This window comes from Hipposideros armiger, unplaced genomic scaffold, assembly GCF_001890085.2.
Source record: "Hipposideros armiger isolate ML-2016 unplaced genomic scaffold, ASM189008v1 scaffold_96, whole genome shotgun sequence".
NCBI classification, from domain to species: Eukaryota; Metazoa; Chordata; class Mammalia; order Chiroptera; family Hipposideridae; genus Hipposideros; species Hipposideros armiger.
In genome coordinates, this window is record NW_017731446.1 from 756,622 (window position 1) to 775,737 (window position 19,116).

Sequence of the window (19,116 nt, forward strand, 5' to 3'; positions counted from 1 at the left end):
AATGTGTGCTGTAAAAATGCTGAATTGTGATAAAATAATCAAAATTTGCTGTCTCTAAAGTACAGAAAGGATTAAGCATAACAGTAATTCTAATTATTTTATAATAAAAATTCAAGAATTTTCACTTTTAATATTTCCTCTAAATATTATAGTGTTTACACAGGAACAAATCATATAAGAGAAGTGGTATGTTATTATATTATTATCAGGGCTAATCGTGATAAAAAAGAATTCAAATTCATAGCTTACACACACATGACTTCCTCACAATAAATAATATTGTGATATGCAAAGTGCCCCCCACCCTGCAAATGACTACTTTAGACCCCACATTCAGAAGCCAACATTTTTCTTGAGTCCCTACCACCTCTGATTGGTAGGACAAGTATGTCTCAAGTGATCTGAGGCTTGAGTGAGGTAAGCTGTGCCTGAGGTAGCAAGTGTCCCTGAGGTTTTTTTTTCTAGCTGAGCCATCCTGCCACCTGTTGGCAGCTCAGCGGCAGCTTAGCTCGGGCCGGGAATCGAACCAGCAACCCTGTTGCTCAGAGCTCCCACTCTTGAGTGAGCTCTTAACCAACTGAGCCACTTGGCCGGCCTTCCCTGAGGTTTTTCAAGGAACAATTCCTGATGTAGAGAGAGCAGTTGTCTATGATAAGCTTTTAACAAAAAAATTTCAGGGCATAGCAACCAAACTGACACATTTGGTTTCTAAACAAGGTATAAATAGAATAATGATGCTGTGAGTACCAACCAAATAAATCTAGCATTAGTCTTAGGTTGGAAGTGATTTTCTAAAAAGTTTTTAATGCCCTTGGCCTCAAAATTACACTTGAAAAACTTATTCCACCTATCTGCAATACCACATAAGGTCTTTTTGTACTACTATATAATCTATTACTCCCCCCAAAACCCCATGAAAACAAATCTAACAAGAAATATAAAATTTAACTTAGTGATTATTTAATTTTTGATAGTCTACTATCTGACAGTCTTAGCAATCCTGTTAATTTACAAGAAAGCAAAGGCATGAAGAAGAATACCTACTCTTCCCCTCAAACAAAATCGTCTGGACCACGCCCTGGGAGAAGCATTCAGGCTGTTATTCTAGTCCAAAGCAATGAGAAATAAAGAAGAATAAAGAACAAAGGAAGTATTTTAAGTGTATTCAGTTGTTATTAAAGATGAACCAGAAAGCAAACCAAACAAATAGAACATACCAAAAGGCCAAGAAAAGAAAAGGCAATTTGAAAACACTAGCTTTGGGCACTTTTACATGTCCCTAAATACCTGCTTATTAAAATCCTAAGACTCCACCCTTTGATTTCTAAATAAAAACACTTAAAAGTCTTTCAGAGAGTTTGTAGTTCTTCTTCACTATTATTTTCTTTCCCACACCAAAATGAAACTACTCTTTATGTATTGTATTCATTAGCTCACTGAAATCCTATTCAAATATCACATGGGAAAAAGTTCAAATGTTAACATTTCTGCAGGATATTTTAGTTCTCCACTTGTAAGATATACCAACTGGATTAGTCAGCCAGTCTAAAGATGGAGTGGGTGAAAAAGAAATTCCGAAAGTCCAGAGACCTGAAAAAGTGCTGCAATATTCCTTATCAGATTTGAAACCCAAAACTCTCTGATAAAAGTCTACCCCACCCGAGTAACTGACTGATACCCATCACCACCCCAAGGGCCCCTATTACCTCAATCATCCTGCTGTCCACAGGCATGGTGGTGCTGACCATGTGGACATTAGGTGTGGATGTCGACCTCTGCCTCTGAGAGAGGGAACCTTCAGAGGAGGGGCTGGAGGTGTTGAACGTGAAGGCGTGGGGTGTGGAGTATCTGTGCTGGGAACTAGGCGCAGAGGAGAAAGACAATTTCATGATTGACACTCAGGCCTCCCCACTGGTAAAGTTGTTCAACTGCCTACCATTAAGATACCCTGGGGCAAACCCTACCAGTACTACAACCTTTGACAAAATGTTCCTTTCTTTCAATATGCACCATTTTAAAATTTTCTTGTCTAGGTGCTTTTGCGTGCAAATTTTTGAAAAGTAATATATGTGCTTGGAACTCATGTGAAAAGAACACATTATCTTCTTTATAATAAACCACCTTTAGAATATTCCAAATTTTTAGAACATCTCTGAGAGGTTTAGCATTTGCCATCCTACTAAGCTGGAAGGTGTCCAGTTTAATTTAGAGACTAAATCAGAGAACTTTAAGGAAGATTATTTAACAGATGGCGAGACCAGCTGAGTACGTCTGCAAAAAGGCCAGCACTTTATCCACGATGCATCCTCTCCACCAATAACCAGCTCACAAAGCCTATTCATGTGAATTCAGTTTTTAGGTTGCAATATCTAACTGTGAAATTAATCACTGGCCTCTTTCAGTCAATGCTACTCCCCTAGCAAATGGGAACACACATTAAGTATAACATTTTTATTATTTGCTCTAAAGATGTTTTGTTTGGATTCAAGTACACCATGCATGAATTAAGGGATAAAAGGTTAGTTTTCAAGAGAAATTGTTCTACTGCCCTCAACATTTGTCTTCCCAGGTAATGCAATATTTATACCCTCAGATTTCTTCTGTGAAATCTTCAAAAGCAAGTAGTTTGTTGGTTAGACTGGCTTTTCAAATTATCAAGAAAAATAAAAGTCATACACAAATCTATTTCCATTTATCATTTCAATACAAATTCCTTGTTCTGAGATATGCTGCCTTTAACAATTCTATGTAGTTTTACAAAGGTCATTAAATATTATATAATTATATACAAAAGGTGCCAAAAAATGCATACATTTTAAGAAAGGAAAAAGCTGTATTAAAATTATAATAATATATACTGATAACAAAAGATGAATACAAGTTATGTGTATACGTTTTTTTGGCACCCCGGTAATATATTAAAGTCAGATTTTGACAAAAATGTAGATTTTATTTTAGGTTCCTAATTCAAGTGTAACACTGAGCAAGACGTGAACTCAACAAAACTGATTTAAAAGCTGGAAAACAGTAAAGACAAGTATGGTCAAACTCACAGGTATATTAAAAAGGATATTTATATTAAAAATCTAATTAGATTCTTTTTTTTTTTTAAGATTTTATTAGGGAATTGGGGGGAGGGGAACAGACAAGTTGCTGTCCTTTTGTTCTCAGTCTAGTTGTGGAGGACGTTGCTTCACTGGCCCATGTTGGTACTGTGATCATTGCACTCTTCCCGGGCGAGGCAGATCAGTCGCCGGCTTCTGGTCAGCCACTCACGGCGGCTGCTGGCAGCTCACGCTGGCTTCTGGCTACACACAGTAGCCCATGGCAACCCACTGCAGCAGGGGCTGCAGCCTACGCAGTCGCCGGTGACCAACGGCAGCCCAGCTCCTGGTCGAGCTGTTGTCCAGCATCTTAGCTGTGGAGGGCAGTGTTACTGGCCCTCATATGTGGGATCTGAACCGGGGCCCTCTGGCGTCCCAAGCCAGCTCTTAACCACCGCGCCACTCGGCCGGCCCAAGGGTTTCATTTTTATTGCATCACTGTATATAATTTTGGGATCCTTTCCCTGAGGTTCATCTCACTACATATTGAGGAAGGCAAAATCTCAAGGTCTTTAAAATGTGATGATATTAAGGGGCATATCATGATAATAGAAGAAACCTGTAGTCAGAGTCACTTTCCAGAATGTAAGAACTACAGGACCACAAAGAGAAAGTTCTACATTTTGCTCTAACACTAATATTAAGTTCCACAGAAGTAGCAAGAGGAGAGAATGCTAAGGAACTCTTGTCTTTTGTATTCAGGGTTCCATCCCACCCCTTCCCAGTGTAACTCTCCAAAAGAAAAGCTGTAGGTAAAAAAAAAAAAAAAAAAAATTTTTTTTTACCTAATAGGCATCCGGGAAACAGACTCTCGCATCCTGCGCATTGTCAAAGAAGGCAGTGCTGGGACCCCGCTATCGCCAATGGTGGAATTTGGAAACAATCTAAATGAAATCAGAGAAAGACTAGTTTATAGACTTGCAATAATTTTACAAAGTCAGCCTGCCTTGCTTTGCAAACCAACAGCTCTTCAAATTGATCTTTTCCTAGTCACATTTTCCTCAACCATTTTAGGATACCCAGACTAAACCCAACAGACTGGGTATGAATGACTACAAAACATGTATGAATGTGGACCCGCCAATGAACATGCAGGCTTTATGTCTTTCTAGGAAATACTGGTCCAATGGCTGGCTATGTCAAAATAAAGTTTTTTAAAGCTACACAGTAGGGCACTTTATAACATAAATCATGTAGAGCTTTTTATGAAATAGTCTTGGAAATGCATACATGAAAAGACTGAAATATGAAGAATAAGTCACATTCAACACCAAAAGTCACGAGAGGAAAAGTGATATTGACATTAACTGGGCATCTTCTTTCCACAAGACGAGCAAGCACTCGTACTTGACAATTGCACATTGTCTCAGGTAATCCTCACAAGAACACTGCAAGAAAGATTAATAACCCCCTTTTTACAGATGAGTGAACTAAGTAAGACTCAAAGGTGGTTACAATTAGTTAATGACAACACTGAGAGTCTGATCCATGTCTGCTGGGCTCCAAAGTTTGTGCCATTTATGCTACACAAGGCATCTTTGCAAAAGCAACATGTCACTACCACAAAAGCAAAAAAGATGTTCCCATCGTGGTTTAATCACACTTCCTTAGCTTATCCCTCAAAAAAGGATAAAACTTCAACTCTGACTTTTTATATCCTTATTAAGTTTTTAATTTAAACCTTACTAAAAGATATTTTGTCTATACGAAATATATTTTGGTAACCTGTTTGTCTCCTGAAGGATACAAATATCTTTTAAGGTTTTACATTCAAATGATTTAAGACTAATGTTTCCAGTTTGAGGTGATGACAGTGTCTACTAGCAAACTAGTAGATAATACTGTTAAGAGAGAAAAGTAAAAAGTCTTGTTTTCCTATCCCATTATTTGTCATACTGAATCACAGTATGGCAATCTCTCCATGACAGATAATAGTTTTACCTGCTCATTTTAGAGAATCATGTCACACTAAAACTTGCTGGTTTCCAAAATGTCATGTTTCTAAAGTACATGGTTTCGGATCATGACAATTCATTTATTGAGTCCAAACTCCTGATTTGTCAGTCAAATATATAATAAACACCCTCAAAAGAGTTTACTTCCCACCCTCTTATATTCCTTGAAAAAAGAACAATTCCTTACAAGAGTTGTCTGACATTACTCCAGTCCACACACATAGTAGGTACTTTGGTGCTACAGTGCTCGTGAAATTTGTAGCCACAAGTCTGACATCGAAATCCATTTAGCAGGAACTTCTGACACATGTCACAGAAGGCAAGCTTCAGGAAGGTCTTCCGAGCCTGGAACAACACAGGTATAAATTATGCTGAATAAATGAAAGATGACAAAAGACAAAATAATTTCCTTCTTGATGACCCCCAAGAGGTTTCACAGAATGAAGAATCATACTTCAAACATTTGTAAAATTCATACCTAGAAATTCAAGTATATCTGTGAAGCTCAAACTGCCTTACTGTAAAACAATGGCACAACCAGAGCTTTAAACAATCTAACATATATGCTTATCACCTGAGAAATTTCTGTGGGCCAAAGCACCCAACATGCCACAAAGAGAGACGAGATCTGCAACTTACAAAGTTGTGTGTTGTGAGGGGAACATGATCCAGGAAATCTACTTGAAGTTCTTCTCCAATCAATGAGGCAGCATCAGTATTCCAATCTAAACGTGCTTTTTTACTAGAGAGGATTTTTAAAAATATATAATACAAAGAAGGTAAGAGTTCAATACCAATCATAACAGCTACCATTTACCTCGTGCTATATAAACATAAAACTTAATCCTAGACAACACTAACTTATTTAATTCATACAACAAACCTATGAGGTAGACATAATTACCCTCGTCTTTAAAATGAGAGAATTGGGTCCAAAGAAGGTAAGTTAGTCAAGGCCACGCAGTGAGTGTAAAGGCCTATTTTGGAATCCAGGTCGGCTGGACTCCAAAGCTGAAGTTTTCTTTCAACAGTGAAATATAACAATATCATGATGAAGTAAAGATGCAATAAATTAAACTTTGTGACATTAAAATCCTTTAAAAATCCTAAAACCCAATAAAATAGGTTATTAATATTGCTATAGTAGAAAAATTCAATCTAGAAGATACATAAATAGAAAGAAATCACAAATGAAATGCACTTTTCTATTAATAATAGGCTCAAATATGTAGAGTTGTTTGCAGGGTCTATAAATATAAATTGATAGGAGACTTGACTATCTTAAATATTTACTCTGAGACCACTCTTTCTGCGCCTAGAGTAAACCAGACAGAAAAATAGATACATTGAAGTACTAGTTAATCAGTCTCGTCTCCTAAACAATGAATATTCTCAGGTAGGGAGAGCACACATTCATAGCACCACTCAAACCTTTCCCTTTGCGTACCAGAAGACTATTTCAGTCATTTCTCTGGTAATCCAACAGTAAATAATCCACCCCTTAATATAATTCCCTATACAAGGTCTGAGAAACCCCTATCACTCCAAATTCTGTTTTGCCCTAATGAAGAAAGAGGGGGCAGCTTTGTTTTCTGAACAGTCTTCAGGTGCTGTCTATCAAAGAAAGAACCTAGGGTAGCTCCAAAACAATGCAGCCTTGGATGAGAGTGGACCAAGCCCTCACTGTCTCAGAATCTCTCTAGTCTTTTTTCTTGAACAACAGATTTATTTCTCACAGTTCTGGAGACTGGAAGTCTAAGGTCAGGGTGCCACCACCATGGTTAGGTTCTGGCAAGAGCCCTCTTCCTGGCTTGAAGATCGCTGTATTCTCACTGTGTCCTCACATAGCTGAGATCTCTAGTCTTTAAGAAGCACTATAGACTGGCTTGGGGACCAACCTGGGGCTATATACAAATAAAGCTGACATCTGCTTCAAAGATTTGCCCTTGAACAAACTGCCTGCTAAGCTGAGAGGTATAGCCTAAATAGGGAAAGTTATGCTCACCCTTTGGAATAGGCTCATTCCCTGGGCTATAGTCTCAAACTGGGGAACTCCTTGAAACATAATAGTTGTAAGCTGAAGCTCAGTAACAGAACTAGCACTTTCCAAGAAGCAAGTAGAGGCAAGGTAATTTCCCCACATTTGAGGGAGGGCGGGGGGGGGGGGGGGGGGTAGTAACAGGTAACGGGTAATTATGGAGGGCTCTGAAACACTGGGGTAGTCCTAGCCTTTGAGGAGAAGACTCTACCTTGCCTCCGCCATTGGAAATTGACAGAACTATGGCTCTTCCGAAGCAGAAATTCTCCTGCATCTTTTAACCCTGTGTCTGTCAAACTGTGGGGATTCAGTAAACATTTAGTGAATAAAGATGAGTGAATTATAAGTCAATCTCTTGAGAATAACATTCTTTAACTATACGTAAACACCTTCTCAGTACCTACTCTGTGCATTGCATTATAGCAAACACAAAAATTTTTGCTCTCCAGAAACACACCATCATACTACTTCCATCTATGGAAACACTATCAACACCTAACGTGTATTTTATTTTTCAATGCAAAGTTTTCAAGCAATAATTTCAAGTTCTTAGTATTTTATTTTTCTGAATTGTCTCTTTATCAACAAGGACGTACAAATACATAATATTTTACAGGAAGCTAGTAAATTTTTTTTCTAAATGGAAACAGTCATTACTCGAGGCTAGGAGATCTTTACTAGTATGAAAGAGGAGCTGACTAACTTTTGAGTTCTTACCCTTTGTGTTCGTGGAGAAGTCTGAACACTGCACAGCACTCTGGTTGCAGGCCCCTCACTTTGAGTGCTTTCATAAGGCAGTCATGCAAGCTCATTCCATTTCGTACATTGACCTATAAACAAAGGACCATCTTTAGGACCAACACAGGCTGCACACCCCTTGGAAAGGTTGCACATAGAAATAAATGTACCAGTCTGTAAGTGTATGTAGAAACAGATTTGCGACAGCATTGCTTGTAATGGTACACACAACACCATCAGAATGTCCAGTCAAAAGTGAGTGTTTATATGGAACATCTGTATGTCAGATTATGCCACTAATATATTACTCATAATGACCTGGGGGGAGGGGTGTCTATGATATATTAATTGGGGAAAATATTTTTCAGACTACTACAAAGAGTAAGGTATTTAAAGGATGGGGAACGTGTGTGTACGTGTGTATGTGTGTGGGGGAGGGGGGAGAGGGGGAGGGAGAGATACACCCAGCTGTTAACATCAAGAACAAGTGATTGGGAGATTAACTTTCCCTTTACACATCTCTAGTTTTTGACTCACTGAAAGGTGCGTGCTAGCATGAACATCCACCGAAGGAAAAATAAGCCAGTCTGATCTATAAACAAATGAGTTTTTCTGATCAAAACTTTCTATTTCAACCTATTTTTCACAAAATAGTTGATCTTCCTAACAAAAATTCCATCTCCCATGCACTTCACGATAGTGAGGGCAAGCAGGAAGAGTAGGAATTGCTTTGCTGTAAGGACGAACACCACTGCTCGTTTAACAGATGTGCACAGCACTCCGGGTAGCCACAGCAGTACATGGCTCCCTACATCCCCCTGTACCCAATCCTCCAAAGCTAGGCAGGCAACTCAGAGGCCGGGTAGAAAGTGTGGGTGACCAGGGTGCTAATAATGGCAGCTATATAAAAATTTCAACTAAGATCTCAAGAGTTTTGATAAAAGCCCTATACATTTTGTTTTTAAAGCCAATAAAGTTAATCAAAAGTAAGGCAACTAGAGTCAGCATGGCCAAGGAGAGTAGAATGTAACTTTGTAGTACTTGCAAACTGCCTACAGTGGAGCTCCCTCGCCACCCTCGGGTGCAAGTGTGACAGCTGATTTGACAGTGGCCGCCTAGCTCCCAGAGGGAGGGAAGTGAATGTTTGTATCTATTTTAAAAGTTTAAAATATTTTAAAACATTTATTTAAGATGTTCCATACCAAGTTTATTTTAAAGGTTCCTTAAAGTGACATTCTTAGAAGATCCCACTAACTTCCAGCTTTTCAGAAACAAAACTAAGTGAAATATAATGATCTGAACTATGAAGACAGCAAGAATGAGGACAACCAAAAGTAATAAACAAATACTAACAGTATAATGACCTGTATCAAATACTGTGCAATAGTGCTTTGAAAACTGTAAAGTGATATCTGTGTTATATCATTAACCTTCATTAAAAGTAACAGACTCTAAGAGCTAGACAGGTCTTTAAATATCCTCTCATCTAGTAGGGTTCTGAAATGTGGCTGCCACTGAATCCTCCAAGGGGGCTTGTGAAATGTGGATTCCCAACCTCTCCCCTCTAACACATTCCAGGATTCTGATTTAGTTAGTCTTGAATGAAACCCAGGAATCTACTATATTTTAACCTGCTTGTCAGGTGAGTCTAATGATAAGCAATAGTCTTCAGTGATAGTCCAAGCACTCATCCAATAGTAATAGTAATAATAATAATAATGAGCAAGAGGAGGAGAGGAAGCAGCAGCAGTAAAAGAGACATATGTTTACAAAACAAATGTCAAGAAAAATTCAAAAACTAAGTAACTACTAATTACTACTTCTAAAATTATTTAAATCAGATATACATCCCCTCTGTCATTCTCCTCTCTACAACTCCCCGTGGATACATGTTGAAATCAGTTAAATCCGACTAATATCTAGAGGCTACTAAGTAATGATGAGTTATTTTGGGTTCCAGCAGTGAAGCAACCTGGGGATGATGAGAAACAGCTGACTGAGGGTGCTGACCAGCAAGTGACTCCTTTCTGCTCCGGTGCTTCCCTGAAGCTGGGTGCCTAGTGAAAGAAGCTGGTTCTTCCAGAGACAGATGGTCCATCTCTGGTCAAAGAAATAGGAGAAACTGACTTTCTCTGCCACAACATTCTCATTAGCTGCAGGAGAAACCAAGTTTCCAAATCACTGGCTCTCAACCAGATGTGTTCAAATAAAGACTGTCAAGGACTACACAAACATAGAAAAAATTCAAAAATAATCATTGCTACCATTTTACTTCTGAACTAGGGGCTGTATTCAGCATGAGCCTCAATTCATAAAGGTCAGGAAAACAGAGGCTCAAAATATTATCTAACGTGTCTAGACGACACAGCTAATAAAAGACCATACAGGGATTTAATTTGGGGCCTGGTTGTCTTAAAGGTCCATACACGTAATCACTATGCCAAATTAAGTTTCCCAAACTCCCAGGCAAACTGGTAGTGGATGGAGAAGATAGCCGCAGTAACACCTGGAAACAGCATCAGGTGGTCCTCCACTTCCCATCACATTCACAATTCCCACCTGAGCTTTCCATTAAAGTTAGAAAATTAATACGAAATAGGCAAAAATCACTTTGCAAATGAAAGATCACTATTGAAATATAAGGAGATTATTACTATTTATTTTGCCAGCAATTAAACTTTCATTTTTTAGGAAAGGAAAGGAAAATAAATTTACTCAAACTTTAAATGCCTTTTGAGTTTTGCCTTCAGTTCAAATGTACCTAAATGTACAACACTATAACTGGGAGACTCCTTAGTCCACACAAAAAAAAGTATAAAGGAATTTATTAGTAAACTGAGGAGAGTGAAACAGTTTGAAACAAATTGAGAAAATTCTGGACTTCCCATCTTGGAACACTGCCTCACCTAAGAACAAAGAACAAACACAATACACTGATTTTAACAATGAATAGAGGATGGGAAAGGGGGAGGTATAGAAGTTTTGAAATAAGGTTTTCTCAAATGTCCCACTAAGCAAAATTAGCAACAACTTCACTTTTCTGTTTTAACCAGATGGGTTTTTTCCCCCAAGATAGTAGGAAACTTTTTTGAGCAGTACTTTCTTAGAAAAGTTGGGGTTTTGTGTCAGAAAACTGAGTGGAAGTGTCCTACCATGATGCCCATATGAATCTGTCACTAGTACCACAAAAATAAGCTCTGCAGAAATAACTGGCTAGTGCCAGTGTCCTGGAAATGAGGAAGACACTGATTTCTAAGCTACCTCCAATCTTGCTCGGGGCCTATGAAATTTAACGAAATAATTTTTTGTAGGTAATTTTTTTTTCAAAATACTTTTAATATCCCCCAAAATTTAAGCAAACATTTTAATTTAATATTTAGAGGAAAAAATTTTTTTCATTATTAATAATTTCTTTAAATTCACTAGGAAGGTCTAAGGAAGTTTTTAAAAAAAGGAAAATTTTTGAACTATATCTCCATAAGAATGTACTATTTGTTCGGATTAAGTGGCATAAGACATTCCAGGCAAGAGTAATAATAGAAGGAAGGCCAAAGGGTGGGGGAAAGTAGGGGATGTAGAAGGAACACAGCAATATGAAGCAATAAAATCTGCAACTGGAAAGCCAATGAATAAAGACTCTTAAGTGATAATGAAGATCTTTCCTGTTTATAAGGTGGGCAACATGATACATAATGTTTTCCTACAGGCAGATGGAAAGCTAAATTTTCTGAGAGTCATGTTCACGTACCACTGTTCTTTGCTTGTTTGGCAAGAAAACACGGATAGTATTGCTTGTCTTCGAAGAGTCCGTAAGTTTGCCATCATCTGACGCCCGACGCTGATAGGCGAACTGCTGAACTATTGTGGGAGAAATGCAGCTGGGGCCATCAAACACTGCGTCTTTGAGTCCAAAACCATTACTGATCGTCTTCCAAGCCCCCTGTATGTGCTCCATTGATGCAGCTTATGCAATACTTAAATCTGGTAAAAAGAAAAAAAAGACAAATAATTATAATTCTAAAACAAATGTAATTAACAACACAATACATAAATTGTGAAAATAGTGACATGTGGGCTTTCTTATATGTGATACCTTCTGCTTAAATAATCAGAAAACTTCTATATTAGTATATTTCCATAAAATATTTCATAGACAACTCAAAAATTAGCTAAGTGGGGATTAGAGATCAAGACTCATTAAGGGTTATACTACTAATTAAAAACCAACCTGGAATATGAGCCCAGGTCTCCTGATTTTTAGTCTAATACTTTTTCAATTAAATTTCTCTTCTTTGATTATTGTATATTAAGTATAAGCAACTACCCTTGAATATGAGTTCACATGTTTGTACTATGAGAATTTTTTTTTTAAAAGCACAAGCCATAATCTGCCTTTAAGGAAAAGAAATTAGTACTTCTAGGACCTGTGTTAGATGCTTTATATATAAATTATCTCATTTAATTTGTTTAAGAACCCCAAAGATTTAAAATCCCTTCATCCACCCTTTATTTTTTAAACAAATAAGGCACAGGAAAATCATACTATTTGCCCAAGAACACCAAAGTGATAGGCAAAATAACCAGATTCTGTATGTTTAAATTTAAAGTCCATGAACTTTCCACCAGAGTTCAGTTTCAGTACAAAAACAAAGCTTATAAACAGAAACAAGCAGAGACAGTCACATAACCAAAAATAACCAAATGTTTTGAACTGGTCAACAAGAAAACTGCCACAGAAGTCCACAGATAGCCCCACAATGACAGTAAGTCAGACAGTCTGCAGTGAGGACATGCAGTGCCCTGGCATTGACTGGGAGTCAGCAGCCATGCAGAAGTAAGAGATTTGTTTCCTCCTTTAGAAAAGGGTGAAGTTGACAGGGAGTGCCATCCTTCTCAAATCTTCCTCCTTCAGAAACTTATTATTAACAATAGCTACCATTTACTGGGTGCTACTGTTATCAGGCAGTATATACTGTATACATCCCACTCATATTATCCAACCTAATCCTTACAGTGATATTCTAGGCAGGAATTACATTCCCATTTTACAGTTGAGAAAATTCGCACACAGCTTTAAGTGGCAGAGCTGGGATTCAAAACCAACTTTGACTCCAGAGCCCTTACCTTTTCATATACAGTACTGACACTCAAAATCATTCAGTCACAGCTGAAATGGTAGAATTAAAGACCATTTAATTCAAACCGCTTGTTTTCAACCAAAAGTTTCTGTTTGAATACCGATTCTGTGCAAAGCTCTTTCTCACATCACATGCCTGAATCAAGAGGAGATGACAGATATTGACTATTCTTAGCCGGCAGCTGAGGAAACCAAAGGTTTAAAGACTTACTCAAGATCACGCCACGGCATTACTCTCAGTCTTAGCACAACTCTTTTGGAGAATATGGTAATAACGATTAAAATTTTGAAATGTTCTTAAAGACTGATCTAGTAATTCAATTCTCTCTAGGGATGTATCCTACAGAAGTATAAGGAAGTGTATAACAATATGTGAACCAGTTTACAGCATTGTTTATATCCTTGAAAACTTGAAAAAAAAGACCAGATACCTCACTCCAGGGACCTAAATGTTAATATCCATGATAAAGGAAGCAGATCTGGATGTGTACAGGTGGAAAAAGCTCTTCAAGATGAACAAAACTGAAAGCTATAGTTTGAACCTTTTAATATTAATCTAGAAAGAGGACGATCTAGTATCATAAAAAGGGTCAGAAAATCTAGAACAAGTATTAATAGTGATTATTTCAGCAGAATTGTGAGCAATTTTTACTTTTTACATATTATCTATTTACTTCTAGCTTCTGATAGTTTTACTATTATACTATAAACTTGTATGAGCCTATTTTATTTCTGTAAAGGAAGGCGTTGGACAGAGACCCCACAGCCTTCAAAGTGGCAGGGTCATAACATACTACCTCCACCTCTGGCACTTAAACCTGAGCCCCAACACACTCCCAACTCTATCGCTCAGTTACCATGAGGTCACTTTTTAGGGGCACCTAGATCTTTTTTCCCCAACTAAAAAGGAAGCAATGAAGACGTTTGTAACCAGATGAGACAGAAAATAAGGGGAGGGAGGGAGAGTGGGAGAGGGGAAGAGGGGAGAACCCATCCCAACATCTTACTAGCCTGAAATGATCTATTGTGTAGCAAATGATCTGCAGCTCCTATGATCTATAGATACAAAGCAGCCACTGCAATTTTACAAATACAGCTCATTGTGTCCCCTTCTATTTACGACTGGGAACAAAAGCTAAACTTCTTTCTGAACATGCCAAGCTTCACATCTCAGGACTTTGCAACTTCTTGTTCCCTTCATCTGGAAGGCTGAAACCTCCAGACACAAGAAAGTTGGCCTTCTCCCCTCCATTAAGGTCTTCACCCAAATGATCTCTTTAGAGGCGTTTTCCCCACCCACCCTAGCCAAAAGACCCCACGCCCCAGCCCCATCAAATAATCCTGCCTTATTTTCTTTTAGCATTACTACTATGTTAGACTGTTTACAGATTTTGGTCAGTACCCCACCCTTCCTTCAGCACCATGAAGTCAAGCCTCTGCGAATCTTGTTCACCGCTATATTCTTAGAGTCCTAAGAACAGTACCTGGAACATGAAGGCATGCAAGTATTTATTAAACGAATTAAGTTAGGAACAAGAATGCTGCAAAACTGTACCTTTTTTTAATAGAAAAGACCTGTCAAGAACTAGCAAACGTGAATTAAATCTCCATTTGGTAGTACGCCTTTAAAAATAAAATCTACCATTCAGCAAAAGACAAACTGCACTCTGGATTTAATTATGGAAGAAGACTATATTATATAATCTATTGGCTAACGAGCTCCTTACAAAACTTAATGTATCTTCAATCCAAGAATATAGTTATTTTATGATGAATTCTAAGTCTTGTAGGCACTTAAAAAATAAGTGCTGGTGCTTAGTAGAGAACATACTACAATAACTTAAAAAGTGACAAAATAAAAGCAAATCCACTCTAACAAGTTTTAGATCAGTGGTTCTCAACATTCCTAATGCCACAACCCCTTAATACAGTTCTTCAGGTTGTGGTGACCCCCAACCATCAAATTATTTTCGTTGCTACTCTATAACTGTAATTTTGCTACTGTTATGAATCGTAATGTAAATATCTTTTTGTTTTCCGATGGACTTAGGCGACCCCTGTGAAAGGGTCGTTCGACCCCCAAAGGGGTCGCGACCCACAGGTTGAGAACCGCTGTTTTAGATTATTTAGCATTCATAATTTTTATTTTTCTATGCTATAGCAAGACCACTCACAGGCTAAGCAGCATATCAGTGCTTCCAACCTTTTTCATGTCACTCATACAAAATGATATTTTAAGGCATGCTGAAGTGAGCAGACAAGCCCAGGAATGCCAAGGGCCTTACCACTTGCCGCCCCAGGGCTGATGCACACACCTCTAACCTCTTCATCATAGGAGGCTCTATGCTAGGGTATTCCTTAATCAATTTACCTAGGATACACATCTGAAAACAAGAAAGAGGCATCTTTTAAAAAACATAGGACAGTAACATACTTCAATCTTAAATGGAAACATTCAATCTTAAATGTAACATAAATGTAAATCTAGCTTTGGTATTGTGATCTCTCCCCTCTGATCTGTTGACTAAGTGCTCTAAGTAAAAAAAATAGATATACACCCACACATACACACCTAGAGACATACTACTACATAGTGCAAAGCAGAAATCAGCTTCTGAATGTGAAAGGTCTTTCAGTTCCAAAGAAAAATTTCAAAACAAGTGCATGTTCTTATGAATGGAGAAATTCACTAGGTTGGAAGAAATCAATCATTTTGAAAAACACATATAAATCTCCCTACGAAGGATTGCTGTTCCTAATACACAAAGAACTCCTGAAAATTAATGAGGGAAAGATGAAAAATGCCACAGGGAATTAAATTCATAGAATAGAAACACAGGCCATAAACATATGTGTGTGTGTGTATGTTGGAGACATGAGAATTTTAAAAATAAAATACAATTTTTTAATATTAGATTTATAAAATTTAAAAGACTGAAACATTCATCACAAGCACTTGACCAGAAATTTATTCCTTGTGGTAAGAGCACAAACTGTAATAATCTAACAATTTAATAGTGTCTATTAATTATTTAAAGATTTAAATTCAAAGTACCATTTGACAATCTATCCTACAGAAGAAAAAAAAACAACCCAGCCCTACAAAAACACACAGGAATATTTAAGCGGCATTGTTTGTAATATCAATAAACTATAAAGTACTCCGGAGTCAAAGTCATGGAACTAAACCAGAACAATTTAAAGCAAGACTGATTTACAAAAACAAGACTTCCTAGGAAAGAATGCTGCTCCAAAACACTGACTAAAGGTCTAATTTAAAGAATATTTATCTAGACATTCTTAAGTTATAAAAAATCCTACTGTTTTGCCTGAGCAAACTTTTTAAAAAGAAAAGTTTTAAGCTTTAAATAGTATTTATATTTAAGTACAAAAACTATTGGACATCACTGCTAAAATTGTAAATTATTTTCCATAATGTAAGAATGGGGCAATGTCACCTGTCACCATTTTTTTGTTGTTGTTTGTTTTTTGTTTTTACCAATACATTTTAAAATACTTTACAGGACCATACATGTTGTATAGTATCAAAAGTAAACCAAACATCAAAAAAAGATAAATGTAAAATGTTCATAAAGTAATTCTTGGTATTCAACCAATACATAAAAAAGTGTATTATTTGCTTAAAAAAAGATAGTTAAATATTCCATTTGAAGATAACTTTGGTTAACAAAAAGTTTATATGGAACCCAACAGTAAAAGTCCAATGACAAAAAATAATCTTTTTGTAGGTGTAACTCTCTTCATATATACAAAATCGTAGCTTTATTATTACAAAAGTTCCCTGATCTTAAACACTTTTTTGGTGAAACAGTCTGAGAATTTGTATTCTACAGACTAAACATTTATATTTTACTAGAACAGACAGCATATTCATAATTTCATTTATTGTGATAGCTTAAGTCCATAAATTATTTAGGAAGCCTACAATTTATTTAATATGAATTCTTCTGGCCTGTTCTAGAATTCAGGTTCAAGCAGTTCCAAGGTGCTTCCTTCTACAGTCCAGTACCCCTCCTCGCCCACCCCCCAACACCACCCCCAGCATCAGAGAACACCTCAGAAATCAAAAAGCCTAATGTACCCTACTCTGCTTCCTCCATTTTGGTTACTAGTCCATTAAAGAATTGCCATAATGGGCCTAATTACAAAGTCAGTCTCTGAAAGACACCAGGGTATGGGTATTTTATGATAGAAAAAGGGGACAATTCATCAACTGCTAGATATCTTAGCTTTCTGTAGTCATCCTACTCTGTATTTGTCAATCATGAGTTTATCTAAATTTCTCTGAATCTATTATTTCTTAGGGTGGTAGATTCCATAGGTTCACCAAAAAGTTTGCCTTCTATTGGCTTCATGCTTCATTCTGCCATACTGGAGTTTGAAGATATATTCACTTTAGGTACATAATTCAAGATTTTTATAGTCTAAGCTCTTTTCAAAGCTTTATCTTTCTATACCAAAATGTCCATTTTTATTATCATAGGTCACTTGTCATACTCTCAACCTCATTTATTCTCTATGTGAATATTCATTTTCAGAAAGTTAGAGACATATCCAAGTATCTATATCTAAGTTAAAAGATGGTTAATAAATTCTACATAGTACTAAGTTTAGGAGAAAAAATAACTGTACTAGAAAGGCACCTAGCCCTGATTTATGCAGCAAGGGGACTCCACAGAGCCAAAGGCCAAGCCCCTGAACAATCTGACGGGCTCTACCTTGAGATGCACTTCAGTCGCCTTCTTTGGGCCCTTTTTGTGGTATAACTAAAATGGTTTCAGACAAGCACAGAAGAGGTACTCTCTTTTAAACAAACAGCTTCTTCAGGGAAGAGACTTAAACAACTCAAGTCTCTTTCTTTCCTAGAGTATATAATTCAGCACTTTTCAAACTATGGGGTATGGTCAGGAAATCATTTTGGTGAGTTAAACCAGCTTTCTTAAAAAAAAAAAAAAGAGAGAGCAGAATGTATCTCACATCGTACAGGGTAAGTACTACAATATTTTGAGAAATCTTTGATTGAGGTGCACACACATGTATTTCTTAATGTTGATCAGTACTAAATTTGAAAACCATAGATGTAATTCTAAAGCCCAGAATCTCTAGAACTTGTATAGATTTCCAAAGGCATTTATCCACACAAAATACGTCTTCCTGCACTTGATCACTTTTTGTAAGGATCCGTCTAGTCTTAAGGTGTCTTTACTAATCCTACCAATGAACCCTCTCCATGTGTGTGCTAATTCCACCTTATGTTACATTTAAAAATAGTCATTTCCCCTACTTCCTGTTAATGCTTCCAGTTTCATGTATTTTATTGCTATATGGGCTCAAAAACTTAGTATATTAAGTTTTCATTCTTTTCTCAGGTACCATTATTTTATGACCTTATTTATCATTCAAATTTACTATGAAGATATCTACTAATTAATGGATACACTAACAGTAACCTGAGTCCATTCTCCAACACTGATTAGGCTACATGGTTCACTAACTTGATGTGACATTTTAAAGCATAGAACTTACACTATATAGTCTCATTTACAAAATTATTTTTGCCCTATGTTGAGTTCTAACACTTCTCCCCACCTCACTCTCTCAATAGCCTTTACTCTACTTGCTCATTTACCACTTCTTAAAATGATCTTTGTGGCTGTGAGGCCCTCTGTTTCCTGCCTGCTGAGATAATGTTCTTTTCTGCTTTCATACAAAATACCAAAAGAAGAGTGTGGGATTAACTCTATTTCACTGAACTTAATGCAGATTCCCTCCCCAATTTAAATCCTTCTCTAAATTATACACAACAAAGACTGTAGTACTCATTTAGTCTTGCAACTGTTTTTACTTTCTCTTCTAGATGGTTAGAGAGATCCAGTCTTTGGATCTAGTACAAAAACCTTAAAATGTACAAAGTAGGTTTCTAAAGCCTTTGAAGGCAGCCCTCAGTAGAATACTGTATGTATCTATTGAGGCTTTGGGTCCTCTGATGTTCTTCAGGTAAAGCACCTGACATTCTCCCTCATAAAACCTCCCCTCTTTGCTCCTTATGCATAATTTACTACTCCCTCCTGTTTTTCATATTTATATACTATTCACGTATATATTAACAGCACTTCCCACCTT

The 19,116-nt window shown here is 37.1% G+C and overlaps 1 protein-coding gene across 3 annotated transcripts in view; it reads right to left on the reverse strand.

Moving 5' to 3' along the window:
- RAF1 (Raf-1 proto-oncogene, serine/threonine kinase) overlaps positions 1–19,116 on the reverse strand; it is a 64,075-nt gene that overhangs the window by 12,640 nt on the left and 32,319 nt on the right. The window contains exons 1-8 of one of the 3 annotated variants that reach the window (XM_019645991.1): positions 15,258–15,349; positions 11,584–11,816; positions 7,815–7,927; positions 5,699–5,801; positions 5,247–5,404; positions 3,890–3,988; positions 1,707–1,860; positions 1,045–1,104 (exon numbers count right to left, since the gene is read on the reverse strand). In XM_019645991.1, coding sequence (XP_019501536.1) covers positions 1,045–1,104; positions 1,707–1,860; positions 3,890–3,988; positions 5,247–5,404; positions 5,699–5,801; positions 7,815–7,927; positions 11,584–11,790 — 894 coding nt within the window. In that variant the 5' untranslated portion in view covers positions 11,791–11,816; positions 15,258–15,349. Of the gene's footprint in view, positions 1–1,044; positions 1,105–1,706; positions 1,861–3,889; positions 3,989–5,246; positions 5,405–5,698; positions 5,802–7,814; positions 7,928–11,583; positions 11,817–15,257; positions 15,350–19,116 lie in introns of those variants that run through there. The other 2 variants (XM_019645990.1, XM_019645992.1) reach the window with 2 other exon arrangements.